The 16,016-nt window shown below is 36.7% G+C and overlaps 1 protein-coding gene across 2 annotated transcripts in view; it reads left to right on the top strand.

The window, feature by feature from the left end:
* The first annotated feature begins 1,091 nt into the window (after nt 1-1,091).
* Nucleotides 1,092-16,016, top strand: part of LOC131684966 (uncharacterized) — a 37,646-nt gene continuing 22,721 nt past the window's right edge. For both annotated transcript variants that reach the window (XM_058968264.1, XM_058968265.1), the window contains exons 1-3: nt 1,092-1,186; nt 1,281-1,484; nt 2,926-3,033. In XM_058968264.1, the coding sequence (XP_058824247.1) occupies nt 1,376-1,484; nt 2,926-3,033 (217 nt within the window). In that variant the 5' untranslated portion in view covers nt 1,092-1,186; nt 1,281-1,375. The remainder of the gene's footprint in view (nt 1,187-1,280; nt 1,485-2,925; nt 3,034-16,016) is intronic.

Consider the following 16,016-nt stretch of genomic DNA (forward strand, 5'->3'; position numbering starts at 1 on the left):
ATTTTTGTCGATATTATGGAACATATCGACGTGTTTTATTGTACATTGTTAATATTCTATGGATCAATGTCAGTTAATTTATGGCGCAAAATGTATCATTTTATGGAACATTTCCAATATTTTTATGGGGCATTGGTTGAATTTAATTGCTCTTTTATTACTATTTTAGTGCTCTTTTGCGACCATTTTATGGTTCAATTTTACATAATCTATGGATCGATTTGATCCCTTTTTATGGATCATTCACACTGTTTTATGGATTTTCGGCTTTGTTTTATGGAACATGGACAACTTTTTTAAGGATCGTTTTTCAATTTTTTATGGATCTTTTTTGTTGTTTTAGCGGCGCAAACTTAGGGCTGCCATAATAGACAGGATAACATAACCTTCTAAAGAAATCTAGAGAAATCATTTCTGAGGAATGAAATTGAAATTTGCTGAAAATGCCAATGTCACCATTACACTATCTCTATTTGTTGCTATTTTGTAAGGATTTTACTTGTTTGGTTTAGGGTGACTCTTAATAAATCAGTTTTTAAGTACTACATCTTCGAATTTAATTTCACAAAAAAAATCGACTTTGAACAAAGGTTAGCTCTTGCTAATTCGAATGTTTCTTCTTCCGATACCAACCTATTAAATTTTAAATAATCAGGGTTATTAACGATTTTATACCTAAAACTCAACATTTTTGAAGGTAAACAACTCCGAAGATGGCAAAAAGTGGTTTTCCATTTCCTGCCCTTTCCATGATACTCTAAAAATACCTTGGTGCCCAAAAAATACCCTAAAAATAAGAATATACCGAATATACCTTGGGATCCGAATCGACTACAGACTATGGATAGCTGAAATACAAGTAATAAAGCTGATTCCAGGCATTTCGGTAAATTTCGACAATCTTTCCAGCATCAACATCATAATTGTAAGCACAGTGCAGTTTTATTGTATGATATTAAGCCAGATTTTTACAATTTTATCCAATTGTGCCAAGTTCTCTACAACGCTGGGTGTAATTGAATTCGTTGCTCTTAACAGCTTTCCATCTAAATATTAATCACAGCAGGCAAGCGTATTTCGATTTTGTGTCGTGTCAGTATAAATACTTTCTAGCGAAGATAGTGCAAAATTTCGCTTCGATTTCGCCAACCTTATCAACCACTCGATCCAGGGTTTGAAATTTAAGGTAACACCAGAGAATAGAGAAATAAATCGCACAAAACATACAGAAAGCACGAACGGTGAACTAACATTTACTTTCGTTTCCTTCTGCTTCCAAGGGATAGAAATCTTCCTAGCATCGTAGCAACCAGCAGCAGCAGCCGAAACCCACCGGAGGCCAACTCTAATCTTTGGGTTCTGCTTCGGCTAAGATATGGGCCCCCGCCCGACGTTGAAATCGGTGCACTTCACCGGCACCGAATCGTTCTCCAAGCAAATATTTTCACCCGCCAGATACAATGTGCCGTTGTTTGTGTGCAAAAGTTAGTGTGAAAATTATCTCGATCCTACTGACCCCTAACTATTGGGACTTTTCCTAACCCAATCATCCAATCGCTCTGGGAGGTGTTGGATTCATTCATTCGTTCAACGTATTTAGTTGGTCTGGGGGAAGACATCGGCAGTGAGTTTCTCCTGATTTTTTTTCGAGTTTGACAGAAACCAGAAGCAAAACTGCTTAAAAATGAAAAATCTTATCCCAGAAAAAGTTTTGGTAAATTGAAAGTTTTCGTTAATTCGCGCTGAAAAGGAAAGGAGTACTCTGTTAAATCGGTTAAAGCTCGAAGTCCTTGTGTAGGAAGGGTTTAGCACCCTTCAAAACGAAAATTGCCTCTGTGCTCGTATGTAATTTCTTTGACGCTTGGTAGCGACTATGTCAGCAATGCCACATTTTATAGGCCGTCCCTGTACACTACCACTAATAATTTTTAAAGTGGAACTTGATTGAACCTATATTTTTAAAGTTTCAAGAAAAAACAACTTCGTTTGAAAATACTTAAAATATTGTATATGGATTTAACCGAAAAGTTACGTGACGGATTCTCCATAAATCATGTTACAGAACTGTCCTAAAATTAACCGCCGCTACTGCACTTATGGGCACATTATTTATACGCTCTCGTAAGTCTTGTGTAAACACACGCTACATCACATGCCTTCTTCTTCCCAAATAAGCGCTTGACATAATTTATGGATGTCCCCTAACATGTATGCTCCATCGAGGCAAAATTGTTCAAATGACAGCAAATTTGGTTTTGGGCTTATTTTGATGTGTGTGACCATATTAAAGATGCACTTTCAGAATTAAAAATGTTCGCCTTGCCCTATAACACAAACGAAGCTCAATCTGAAATGATTCGATTATGTACCTACCAAACACAACCGGCTGGCCGCCACCGTTAATAAAGAATCCAAGCGAAGAGCACACCGCCCGCCGCTCACAGGCACAGGGAAGGATATCGAAGCAATAAACAACCGAACGATCGGAAACCACCCCCGGGCGGAAGGAAGCTTATTTTTCAGCGATTCAATTCATCCTCATCCGCTCAGGGGGGAGCGAAAACTCAAACGGTCTTTTCAACCGTTGCCCCGGATGTGCGAAATACGCTGAAAATAAATGAAAAAAAAACTTTTATTGCAACTTTTCGTCAATCTTTTTTTGATTGCTCGAAGTCGACTGCCTCCAGTATAAATTATGTTGTTTTTTTTTCTCTTCCGAGTAGCAAAACAATCAAAGTTGAACCTAAACAGAGAGAAGCTGTTTTATGTACCTATACCTACCGCGGGATCATTCGGCGAAAGAGTCGTGTGCTCGTGTTTGTCGTTGATCAACCTTCTTTATTGTCAATTACTGTTTTGAAACTTTGCGCGCATTCCTTGGCTGACAGACTTTTTTTTTCGTTTTTTTTTCTCGTCTCGTTTTAGGGCTTGCCTTACCGGTGAAGCACCGGGATGAACTGAACGTACTCCAACGCAACCGCCGGAAGCTTTTGCAGCGGACAAAAAGTTATGAAGAGTCGGGCAACCGGAAAGGTATGTGGATAATTTGTTTCGCTCGCTGTCGAACTGTACAACTTTGGATTGCAACTGATGCTCGATAAAAAAAAACTGATGGAATGGCCTGACCTCAGTCGTAAAACTGTAGATAATTTAGTTTGATGTGTCGTTTTATCAAACTGTTAAACGCTGTAGCACAGTGGTCGGAAATGCCAAAAAAATGAACTTAATTCGCAAGAGGCCAATCCATCGATTATATTCACAGAGTGTGTTTGAAGATTTGTTTGTTCGTATAAGTATTACCCACACTCTGATATACATCGAAATTGAACCATTGCACAGTGTTTTAAAACGTCGTTTTCGTGCTCAAAATTAGTAGCGTCTAAACCGTTGACTTTAGAGATATAGTTTGTTCAGAGAAGTTGTTGTTCTTATGATTGCGCATCCACAGAAGTATACCGTTCAGTGATTAATTCACCTATAAGTGATATACGAAATTTATTTTCCGAAGATAGAGAATTTGTGTCTTCGGCAAAGTTTTAGCAAATGTTACTAGAAAAGAAATAGCTGAAGACACCATATATCTATCTTTAGTAGTTTACGAGTTATGGAACATATTATAAGGAAGACCCCTTAAAATTAGTTTTTTCATGATAACTTTTTTAGACATTCTCGTATCTACTTGGAATCTTCCACAAAGTTATTTGCGGTATCAAAACACATATTTTTGCCGAACATAGTCACTTCCTATCTGTTGAATTTAAAAAGATATTCCAAATTTTACGATTTTTTTGGGATAACTTCCACCTTAAATAATTCGTTAAGGAGCAAAAAGGAGCAAACAACATCATAACATACTGAAAGTACTAGCTTTTTACTTTCATATAGTGGCCCGATTGTTAGTCGACGCGATTCTCCCCGAGTGTTATCACAGACTAACAGACATAACACTATGAGGGAATTCCCACAAAAAACATCGATCCGGCAATTTTCCCAGAACACTAGCTCCACCTTTCATTCACAGTCCCAAACACTCATTTGCTGATGAGTTACCCCTCATGTTTGGGAACAATTTTTTACTAGTGGTCTATCCCCCATATGCTTGTTCATATGTCAGTGGCGCCATAATTTCAAATGTGGCCACAGTCCCAACTACAAATACATTTAAAATGACCGTTAAAGCGGGCGAAGCATTGTTTTCGAGTGTTATGTCTGTTAGTCTGTGGTGTTATGTTCAATACAATATGCCATCGCAGTGGTATAAAATGAAATATTCAAGCGCACTGCGACAAACAGCTTCATGTTTTATAGTAAATTGCATAGAACACGTTTGCCTATAACATGCAATGCATATAGTTTGCCTTTCAAAAATCAAAGTGCAGTTTTTGATGTGTTTAATAATGTCAATATATTCATTATAAAATAGATAAATAAATATATTTTTAATAATCGTTTTCTCCGTCATCTTCAAAGCTTTCTTCTTCCGCTAGAAGAGCTTTGGCCTCTCCTAAAATTCATTTTATACTTTTTTTAACCATCCCCGAGCTTCATTCACGACAGGATCCACATTGTGAACAGGTGACGTTAATCAAGCATCATTATAAATGTTTCGTACTTTGATCTTGATTGTGGTCAAAGTTCCCTTTTCCTTTTTTGGACATCTATGAACATGTTTTATGCAATTTATCATGAAAAGATGAAGCTACTTATCGCAGTGCGCTTGAATATTTCATTTTATACCACTGCGATGGCATATTGTATTGAACATAACACTCGGGGAGAATAGCGTCCACTAACAATCGGGCCACTATATGAAAGTAAAAAGCTAGTACTTTCAGTATGTTATGATGTTGTTTGCTCCTTTTTGCTCCTTAACGAATTATTTAAGGTGGAAGTTAGCCCAAAAAAATCGTAAAATTTGGAATATCTTTTTAAATTCAACAGATAGGAAGTAACTATGTTCGGCAAAAATATGTGTTTCGATACGGCAAATAACTTTGTGAAAAATTCCAAGTAGATACGAGAATGTCTAAAAAAGTTATCATGAAAAAACTAATTTTAAGGGGTCTTCCTTATAATATGTTTCATAACTCGTAAACTACTAAAGATAGATATATGGTGTCTTCAGCAATTTCTTTTGCAGTAACATTTGCTACAACTTTGCCGAAGACACAAAGTCTCTATCTTAATTATTTCGGAAAATAAATTTCGTATATCACTTATAGGTGAATTAATCACTAAACGGTATACTCCTGTGGATGCGCAATCATAAGAACAACAACTTCTCCGAACAAACTATATATCTAAGGTCAACGGTTTAGACGCTATTAATTTTGAGCACGAAAACGACGTTTTAAAACACTGTGCATTGCGAGGCTCGACCATCTTTACCGTAACTTGGGATATTAGAACGGAACTGTTGATGTGGTACTTACTTAACGGAAGGCCTCAACTCAGTGACACTTATGTAAATCCCACTCAAGGTGCTTAGAGTTCTAAAAATATAAAAAAAATAAAAATAATAATAAAAATAATAAATAATAAAAAAAATAATAATAATATAATAATATAAAATAATAAAATAATAATCCCTCTCCTAGGTTGACGGGTTTGACGGTATTGCAAACATCTTTAGACACCTGCTTTAGGATGGTTATTGCATTGCGCCTCGATAGTGGTGCATCGAGGAGACCGAGAGGGCTTATGGGCCTTTTTTATGTTTTGTGTTTTTTCATACTCTGCACCAGCCCAAACTAACAGTCAACTAAGAGCCTGTGCACACTGGCGTGGCCGATTGGCGGGTCGCCGTGGATTGACTTTTTCTGTGGGCTGTGTTTGCAGACATTGTTCAACAGCTTAACGGCAGTCTTTGTGAGCACGGCTCGCAGTGGAAGTCATTGTGTGTCGATTTATCGGTCGACCTCGGCAACGTGCACAGGCGCATTAAAAAAATAACAGTAGAACCCTATTAGTTGTGTTGTGTTGTAGTAATTGTAGTTTTTGGTACTAGTGTACAATTGTGTGCTATCTGTGTATGTGGGCGTCTGAGTATTTGTGACATGTGGACCAGGGAATGGATGCAGAACTGGCTTATATGATAGAACAGTGGGTGATCCTTCTTGGGATTCGTTGGTCACTTTTTACTGGTGTTCAATTCGTGTATTCGATTCGATTCATTCGGATTGGATAAATGAAGGTACGATTGATTTACCGATGCACGTCAATCATCCATTCCCGTCCAGCATAGCATGAGAAACTTCTAACGGAGTTAATTGTCGTTAATGGTAAATATATATATATCATTTTCTGGTATTTGGACGATTCCAAGTAGTTTTATTGCATGGTACATGTGTTGTTCAATTAATATTCAATAACAGTACTAACTCTACTCTTTATTTTATTTTATTTATTTTCGATCTCATGCGTCATATTCCTCTGATGACTTCTCCGAGATAATTTAACATAAAAGGGCAACATTGCTGTCAACAATGACTATTCGCTGCCATCAGACGTCGCCAGGTTTTAGAAAAATTGAGATGTACTTTCGTACTCAATTGAATCAGATAAGTAGGAACGAACAACAAACTGTAAGTAGCATATTACACATGTCTTATTTTAACATCATGCATATTTGTATTAACATATTATTTACAGGTAACACACATATCTCAACATGCTAAACTTCGCATAAACACGTAAACATTCACACACGCAAATATACAAATGCTCGACAGATGACTGGGCCAAGTGCATTCACTCGTAGGATCTATCATTTCGATGATCGCCTCGATTCTACGAAACCAGTGCACAATTAGGCTGACATAAGCTAGTCTCGTCTGGTGAATGCACGTAACCTGGAAGCCCCAGACACGACAGGACGAGACGGACAGATGACGGACTGGACTCGACGGGGCCTAGTTCAGAGTTTTAGGCATTCTTCAATGCACGGCTAGCGACCTCAAAAAAAATATGAATTCATTCTATCAACCAGATGTCATATTAACAATCTGGTACAAATCAACTTAAACATTCTAGAAGAGTTCACATTTACAGTCCCATAAAAGAAATATTCATTCAAGAAATCTTCGTATCTACTAATCTCTCTTTCATGTACGAGCGGAATAATTCATAAAATCGTGGACACAGAAGAAGCTTATTAACAGAACGGAAAAAGGACTAACAAAGAGGAAAAAAAATTAAAATCTGAAATCTAAAGAGGAGATTTGCAATGGCAAAGGAATATGAAATAGCAATAAGCGGTAAATATCAGCCTCAAGGTAAATTATGGAAACGCAAAGGTAAGAATGCATTACAACCAATAATAATAATAATGATACTGAATGATACTAAATAATTATTTTAATATTAAAAAACCGATTTAATCCACCTATCAGTGAGATGAGACATTTCTTACACGTATCACTGTTGTATTATTCATTAGCTTGCCGATCACACGCTAAATTTACGAACAACTAGATGTGAGATGTGCACGAATAACGCTTCGAATAAACTGAATAAATTAAAGAAAAATAATAAAACAAAACAAAATTTAAAATAACAAAGTTATTCATAAAATGGACAGAATGGTTAACATAAATCAAATTAATAAAATAAATAAATCAAATTAGCTCAAATTAAAATTAGACGATATTAAAACGTAATGAAATTAAGAGAGTAAATTAAATTGTTTCAGGATAAAAGCTATCATACAATAACATAAAGGACTGGCTAAACCGAATTGATAAAATTAAGAAACTGAATAGAATATGTGAACTGGGAAAAACTAACCATTAATAAAATGATTGAAATAAATAATATGAATAAAACCATAAAAAATTGGAATAATAAAATAAATAATATGAATAATATGGATTAAATTAACTCTCATACATAATTTTCTAGCACATATAGGGTTCCAAAACCGTTTTTCTTAAAATTGTTAGAGTAAAGAAAGACGAAAAACCTGTTTTGATCAAGATAGATGCTTCTCTAGCAGTGTTAGAAGCTGCTGAATTTTTACATACCAATCCTTAATACACATCTCCTGCAAAGTTTTCAATAGTTCGTTTGGGCAGAAAAGGTAGCCGAAAGTAGTCCAAATTAATAAGATTTATCAGTTTTCAAAAATAGTTGAAGAAAACGAAGATATATCAAAATATAATTTTTCACTGATAACTGAAAATGTCTCTGGCAGCACTGCTCCAGTGAAATCCAATCAGAGCAATTGCAATAACTTCAGTTATAGGGATCTTTCTTGTAACTATTAGCGCTTAAATAAACGGTGATTGTCACAATTATTAGTTTTACTTTTTTGTGAAGAAATCTTGTCCAACCCCAAAGTTAGTATATTGAACGCATATTTGTCCCGTTTTCTATGGGATTTCCTATCTTTATGGGACTGATTTGCAAGCATGGGCAGTATAGCTATTTGAAAATGTTGTTGTTCATAAATAACAGGATAAACAGAGAGTTAATGAAATCAATAAAATGAATGGAATGAATAAAATAAACAAAATGAAGAATTTTTATCACAATAAAAATGTTTTCTGTCTATACTTTTTATCATTTTTCCATTTTGTTTGTTTTTAAGCAGTTAACTTATTAAAATGAAAAAATCAGCGATATTAAAAAGTAATAGAATTAATAGAAGAAATTATATTGTGTCTAATTAATGCTCTAGATGAAATGAATAAAGTGAATGACTGAACAAAATTAGTCAGATTATTAAAATGAATAACTTTTATTGAACCGGAAAAATATCAGAAAAAAATATTAGAAAAAAGTGAATAAAACTAAATTAAATGAATAATTCGAATAAGATACATAAGATAATAAATTGATCGGAATGCATACAAAGAATTAAATGAATACAATAGATAAAATTAGATCACATAAACAAAATAAATAAAAACAATGCTAAATGAAAAAAATCTTTGCAATGAAATGATCATATATTTACTATTAGTCAAATATTTAAAATGCAAAAAATAAACCAAACGAATATAATACATTAAAGGAATGAGCTGGAAAAAATGAGAATATATAATAATATTTTAAGAAAGTTATTGAAATGAAGTAAATGAATAAAACGAATTTCACGAATTCCAAAACCATTGTTTTAGAATATTCTGAAATGTTTGTGAAAATCCCATTGCAAAGAGCACGTTTTCGTTCTTCTTTTCTTGACGGAATTTTTAGGATTATCTGGTGTTTCTACTTTATTGCTGGTCCTTAATTAGTCATCAGAAAATCTAGAAATCAGGAATTTGTTTTGGAATTAAAAGATATCTTTTTGGTTACAGACATCTGAAAAATGATTTTGTAAAGAAGGGAATTTTCAGGTCCAGTATTTTAACGCGTAATTAGAAATAGTAAACTGAGAAAAGGCCACCTGTAAATAGTATTCATTCGCATTGAAATATCTAGAAAAGAATGTCAAATGTCCAGGCTATGTTGGTAATTATATTATTGTCGATGGCATAAAACTCGTACATGCAGTCGATTACAATGCAGTCTTTTTCCACCCATCCTTATTACTTGCGAATTGTTTCGTTCTGAACTCTCGTTCTGGAGATATGGGTAAATGAGTCCTATACAAAGCAATACCATTGCAAAGAAATGGTTCAAACTACCAGAATAATTATTTAAATTCATCGAAAAGCCAATTAGTATTGAAAGTGCCCCTGGACTGCTTTGAGACACGAACATTCTTGAAATTACATGTCGCATTTTTTCGCAAAAAATATGCTTTTAGTAACATTGATCATGAAAAATGTATATTGGGGTTTTCAGTTCAACTCAGTGTCAGTTGTGAGGAATGGTAAGTTATGGTTAGAGCTGTGACATTATTTTTGTTTATAGTGCGAAATTTTGATTCCTTACATCTTTATTTTCAATAATGCAACTGATAAATTTTCACTACAATTTTGTTATTCAAAAATACAGTTGCTCTTGGTGATGCTACGAGTATAATATGAATATGAATTTTATTAGAAATCTATTTTCTCACTACTAGGAGGATTACTTGATGTATTCATATACCATCCAACGTTTATCTCACGAGTGAACGCATTGCTCAATCCAGCGGGTAAATACATCAACTCTGGACAATGAGTGTTGATGTAGCGTAGTTGGTAAATCGATTGCCTTGTACGCAGCGCACCTGGGTTCGTGTCCCGGCCCCGCACATAGGGTTAGAAATTTTTCATAAAAAAAATTCTAACCCGAAGAGGCGAATGACCTTAAGGTTAAAATCTCTATAATCGAAATAAAAAAACTCTGGGCAAATTTGCACTTTGAAGTGAATTTACATATTATTTTGTCTTTGAAATGAACTTGCTTATTAATTTTTGAGAAATAGGTAATTGATTATTAAGTAAATTCACAAAATGTTTTCGGAATCAAAATCCTTGAATCACGCAGATGTGTTTGCATACCCGGATATTCAAAATCGGTTTAGTTTTGACCCTAAAAAACCAGTAAAGCAATACTCTGTATGGAACGGTCTCATTTTTCATTAGTGGAAATTGGTAAGCGAAGAATGAAAATACAAAATGTTTAATATCTCCGCCGCTCCTGAACGGATTTTGACAATCTATAGCTTGTTAGAAAGGTATTTTCATAAGCTTTTTGTTTTTGTTTACTTCACGCGATATAGTTGCCTTGTTCGAATGTTATTCGCTTCAAACCAGCCCTGTTTTGACAAAATTACTCATATTTCAGAAAGTAAATAACATATCGAAAAACAAAAATAATAGTGTCAAATGGGAGCGATAGGCCTTTCATTTGAAACTAGTTTCATTAAGATCGGTTCAGCCATTGCTGAGATAATTACATGACATTTTGTACATACATACATACACACATACACACACACACATACAGACATTGTCTCAATTTGTCGAGCTGAGTCGATTGGTATATGAAACTCGGCCCTCCGGGCCTCGGAAAAAGTTTTCAAAGTTTGAGCGAATCCTATACATTTCTTTTGTAAGAAATGTAAAAAGGAGTTTAAATGGCGCCCATGCGCTAATTCGTCCTAGTTAAAATTTGGGTTGAGGGGGGCACGCATTTTTGGCCTAGGGCGAAATGCCGATCAGACCGGTTCTACACCAAAAATGTACTATAAGGAAACTATAAGGAAATAATATAAAATAATAAAATAATAATAATAAAAACTCCTTAGTCCCACTGATTGATTAGTGCGTAGCCAGACTTCACTTCAAGCAAGCGATGCGACTGGGAACATTATTTCGTGTGGTTGAAGCTTTGCATTTACTTATGTCAGAGCAGTTTACTGATTTTTTCATCAGTTCGATGCCAATTTCTCTTTTTAAATTTGAAATACCTTAAAGCTAGGAAATTACAATTTTGGAAAAGTTTTTAATATTAGATCAAAGAGGAAAAATTTTACAGCTATCTTAAACTAGGAGTACTATTTGATATAAAAAAGGGAAAAAATAGTTTTATGGAATATTTTACAGCTATTTTAAAACTAGGGATACAGTTCTATTCACAAGAAGGGGAACAATAGTTATTTTTTTTATTTTGAGAAAGTGGGGCAAGGGAGCCAACAAAATATATACTTTTTAAGACTAGTAGTTCAGGTTTTAACCACGATATATTAGAACTAGGAAAATTCAATAACGTTTGCTTTTAGAAGAATGGTTCATGCTTGGCAAGATATTAACTAACCTACCGATAGCAGCTATAGTATCATAGGAAGGGGAGAGAAGGCGAACCGTGACTAGAGCTTCCATTTCCCGACGGTTTTCAGCTTCCCGGGATTCGGGAAATAAATAATAAATTTCCCGGGAAATCCCGGGATCCCGGGAATACAGAAGAAAAATGAAAAGGTGAATGTTTCCCTTGAAAACAAAAGAATAAATTGAAAAGTTTTCAAACCCGTTTGATTGCATGTATATCTGCCCTAAAGCAGTTGTCAGAAGATGGCGATTTGGTGGCCTACACATCATTCAATCATTTGATAACTCGTCAATAAGTTTACGCAAAATTTTACTATATGTATAGCCTAAATTTTGGTAATTACGATTACGATTGAGACGATATACTAAACGCAGCTGCTGGAGTTACTGTCCAAACTTGGAATTCGTTGTTCTGATACGATGGAATGTGATCAATTTAATGCAAAGCACCTTATTTGGTCATTTTAAATGAAAAGATTGAGCTGCTTCTGGGTAATGTGCAGTTACTTCCGACCAAAAGAGGAAAGTTTATACATGGAATCCATTTCCGTCACAGTAGGATCAGCATCATTTCGAATTAAGTGTGAATCAAAATCAAGCAGATAATGGACGAACTGTGCAACGATGGATGAAGCCTATTTCGTATCGATTTCCTGTTACGGGCAAGTATCTGGATTGCTTGATCGTATCCCTTCAAAAATCCTGCCTGAATCCTTGAAAGCATTCAAAGAGTTTGGATGTGCAGGATATTGGACAGATACAACGTTATCTTTTCATACATCCAAAAATTTACAGATATTACAGTTACAGTATAACAAATAAGACGAAATATGCATTCGATGAACTGACCAAATATTTCTGCAGACGTTCTAGAAACATTCCTTATTTTAAATAACGTTTGCGTTAAGCATGATATCACTACAAACCATCCCAAGTTTTGAAACACACACACATCGATTTTTTAGGAAAGTAACGCAATTTCCATTACTAATTTGATTGCAAGCCCTTTCATTCATGATCTAACTATTAAAATAAACTATTAAAAGAATTGTTAAAAATCTGATCAATCGGTTCATCGGTGGCAGAGATATCGTGCGCATCACTAACGCTACTGTAAGGAAATGGTTCGGTATAAAAACCGGCAAATTAATCCATTTTTGAATGAAAATTTGAATGAATGCAACATTCTTTAGCAGTGTTTTGAGTATGGCGTGGAACACGAAAACATCAGTGAGCCTTAAGATATATAGTCCATTGATCTGCAAATCAGTTGGAAAAGCATAATCTGCATTCACTACTTACTCCAAATGTTTGCCGGTAAAGATATTTCCTACAGAATTTCATTTGGAGAATCTAAATCTTATGGAATAAATTAAAAATCTTTTTTCCCGGGATTCCAGAATCCCGGGAATGAGAAAACACAATTTCCCGGGAATCGAGAATCCCGAGAAATCCAAAAATCCCGGGATTCCCGGGAAATAAATTCCCGGGATGGAAGCTCTAACCGTGACGACAGGGGAGAGGGGTTAAGACTCAAACCTGCAACATTTGGGTAAGCGTAATATCAGCGACATTAATTACAGCCTCGGGTTGCCTTGACATAATGAACCGGGTCGACGGGTGGTACTTTTCGGACCCGCAGGGAATCCTCCAAACGCGGTCAGACCATCAGATCGCGCTGGTTTTAAATTCAGGTACTACCGGCGTAGTGATAAGGGCAAAAGTGGTCACATGATGGCACCCTGGTACATTTTTCAATAAGGAATATGGTGAAAAACCGCTTTGTGCATAAGGACACAAAACCACACGGTAAGGATTATATAGAAATGAATTGATGCTCTGTGCCATGCAGTCGAAGTACAAGGACATAAAACATGTTTGAACATTAAGCTCGACGAGCCTCTCGCACTTTCAAATCATCAGGGGGTTCAAGATGTCGCATCAGATGAGCAATCGATATGAGAGTTCCCAGGGCCGGCGGAAAGCGTGGGTAGTATGGGTAGTAGTACCCACTCGAAAATAACCGAGTGGGTAATTACCCAATCGAAATTTTGAACCATTCCAAAAAATTTAGATACGCAACGCATGTATCTCACACTACACACATTTGAAAACATCGATATACCACAATTCCATTTGCATAAACGAACGTGATTTAATGTGAATGTAATGTAAGCGTTTGCATTGCGAAAAGGGAAACAATCCTTACTAATGGACCCCTCACCCTATGCTTTCTACCCACTCGGGCGTAAAGTGTTTCGCCGCCCCTGAGAGTTCCCAAAATAGATTTTTCAACGGTAGAACAGCAATGCGCAACCAACGATACTAGATTCTCTCCAGTTTGATGAAGCGTATGTTCGCAGCGGAGCGGAAACAGAAACTCCTATACTCCATCACCGACAATATCATTGTTTGGTACAGCCTGATCAGGTGTCCTGGATGGGCCCCCACCATGTTCCAGTTATTGTCCGGAGAAAATTGATCCTTTGTTGGCATTTCTGTTTCAGGTACCTAATGTGACATCCCCAGGTATCTTTAGAGTCGAACCAGACCCCGAGATATTTAATTGTGAAAACCTGATTGATCATTATACCCATTAATAGAAACTGGAGTTGTGCCGGTTCACGTTCCCTGGAAAAGACAATCCAATTCAGTTTACTCATTGGAAAAATCGATCCTCAGCTGAAGAGCCCCAGCAGACAAATTGTCCAAATTATCTTGCAAATCGGCAGCTTTGGGCACTGTAACAGAGACCACCCTGTCGGCGTCGTCTGTTGAATATGATTTTGGTATTTCGCTCGCACTATCGTGAGGGGACGTAGTGCGGTAGGTCTTCTGTTCCGGGGCGGAGTCCGGACAAACCTTCATTATGAAATCGAATATCCAACGGTTTGAATATTCCCCGCTCTCGTTAGCGCTGTTTCGGTTTCGCATACGCCGTGCCCCAGAGAGTGCTAATCGATGTTTCTCTGGTTAGTCCGTCAACGAACCGGCGCCAGTAGCTCCGTTTCTTAGCTTTCATCAAACTCTCCATTCGCGGGTCTAACACTGCCAATAACTAGCGGATAACCTATCGTCCCGTAAGTACCGCGTACACTTCTGAGCACTTTTTGTCCCATCATAAGTTGGGAGGCCGTCCGCGAGAATTCGAGTCCAGTACGCGTTTAGTCTGAGCTTGAATTGAGGTATCGAGAATCAAGCCAGCCAGGAACCCGTACTATTCCTCCGAAGGAAGCTCTTGTGTGGATTCATTTGTGTCGGATATCGCGGACGCGTAGCTTTTCCATTCAATATTTCGTGTGAAATCATACGAAACATTGATTACATTTGGTGGCCCTGAACCGTCAGCAATATTTATTATGATTGGCAGATGGTCGCTGCGTGGGGATCAGAGACTACCTTCCACATGCAATCTAACCGCAGCGATGTCTAGTAGAGGGACACGTCGAAGGCGTTCGGACGCGCTGGCGGGGCCAGAATCCGTGTCATTTCACCCGTCTTCAAAATGGTCATATTGAAATTGTCGCAAACATCGATTATCGATTATCATCATGAAGGCAACCCCATGCCGTACCGTAGCAGTTAAAATCACCTAAAATTAGCCTCGGTCGGGAAGGAGTTCTGCAATGTCGTCAGGCCGTCGGTGACTAACTGATGCTCTATGGGGAATATAGGTGGAAGCAATGCAATTCTGGTTTGGTAAGCGACAACTTCAATGCCTGGTGTCGAGAGGAGGTCGAATCGATTGAAAGAACAGAACTTTTTGATCCCCAAAAGTACTCCTCCGTAAGAGTCTTCTCGATTGAAGTGAATAATATTAAAATTGTGGAAATGTAGGTCTATATCTGAAGTAAGCCATGTTTCGCACAGTACAAATGCATAGCAACTCAAGTTATTTAGTAAAAAAACTTTTAAAATAATCGATTTTGGGGATAATGCTTCTGCAATTCCACTGTACAACAGTGATTAAATCCGTGACCTCGTTCGATGAATTAGCCATCGAAGGATACAATCGCTGAAAGGAGGGGCCATTTCGTAGTGAACTGCATCAAGAATGTTTTTACTGCGGGGAGAAAGCTTATCAAGATGCTTTTAAGAAATATTTAAAGCTGTAAGAATACGGTCTACAATGTCTACAATTTATTAAGCCAGCACTGGTTTCTTTCCCTGGCGGCGATATGGGAACACTTGGGGTTTTTGATGTTCTTGGAAGTGCTGGGAACGCCTTTTTCAAGCTCAGATTATCGAGACCGGGAGCGACTTGCTTTGATTTTGAACCAGTACTTCCTCGAAAACCAGGAAAAAAAAGGCCAC

Source organism: Topomyia yanbarensis, chromosome 2 (genome assembly GCF_030247195.1).
Source record: "Topomyia yanbarensis strain Yona2022 chromosome 2, ASM3024719v1, whole genome shotgun sequence".
NCBI lineage: Eukaryota > Metazoa > Arthropoda > Insecta > Diptera > Culicidae > Topomyia > Topomyia yanbarensis.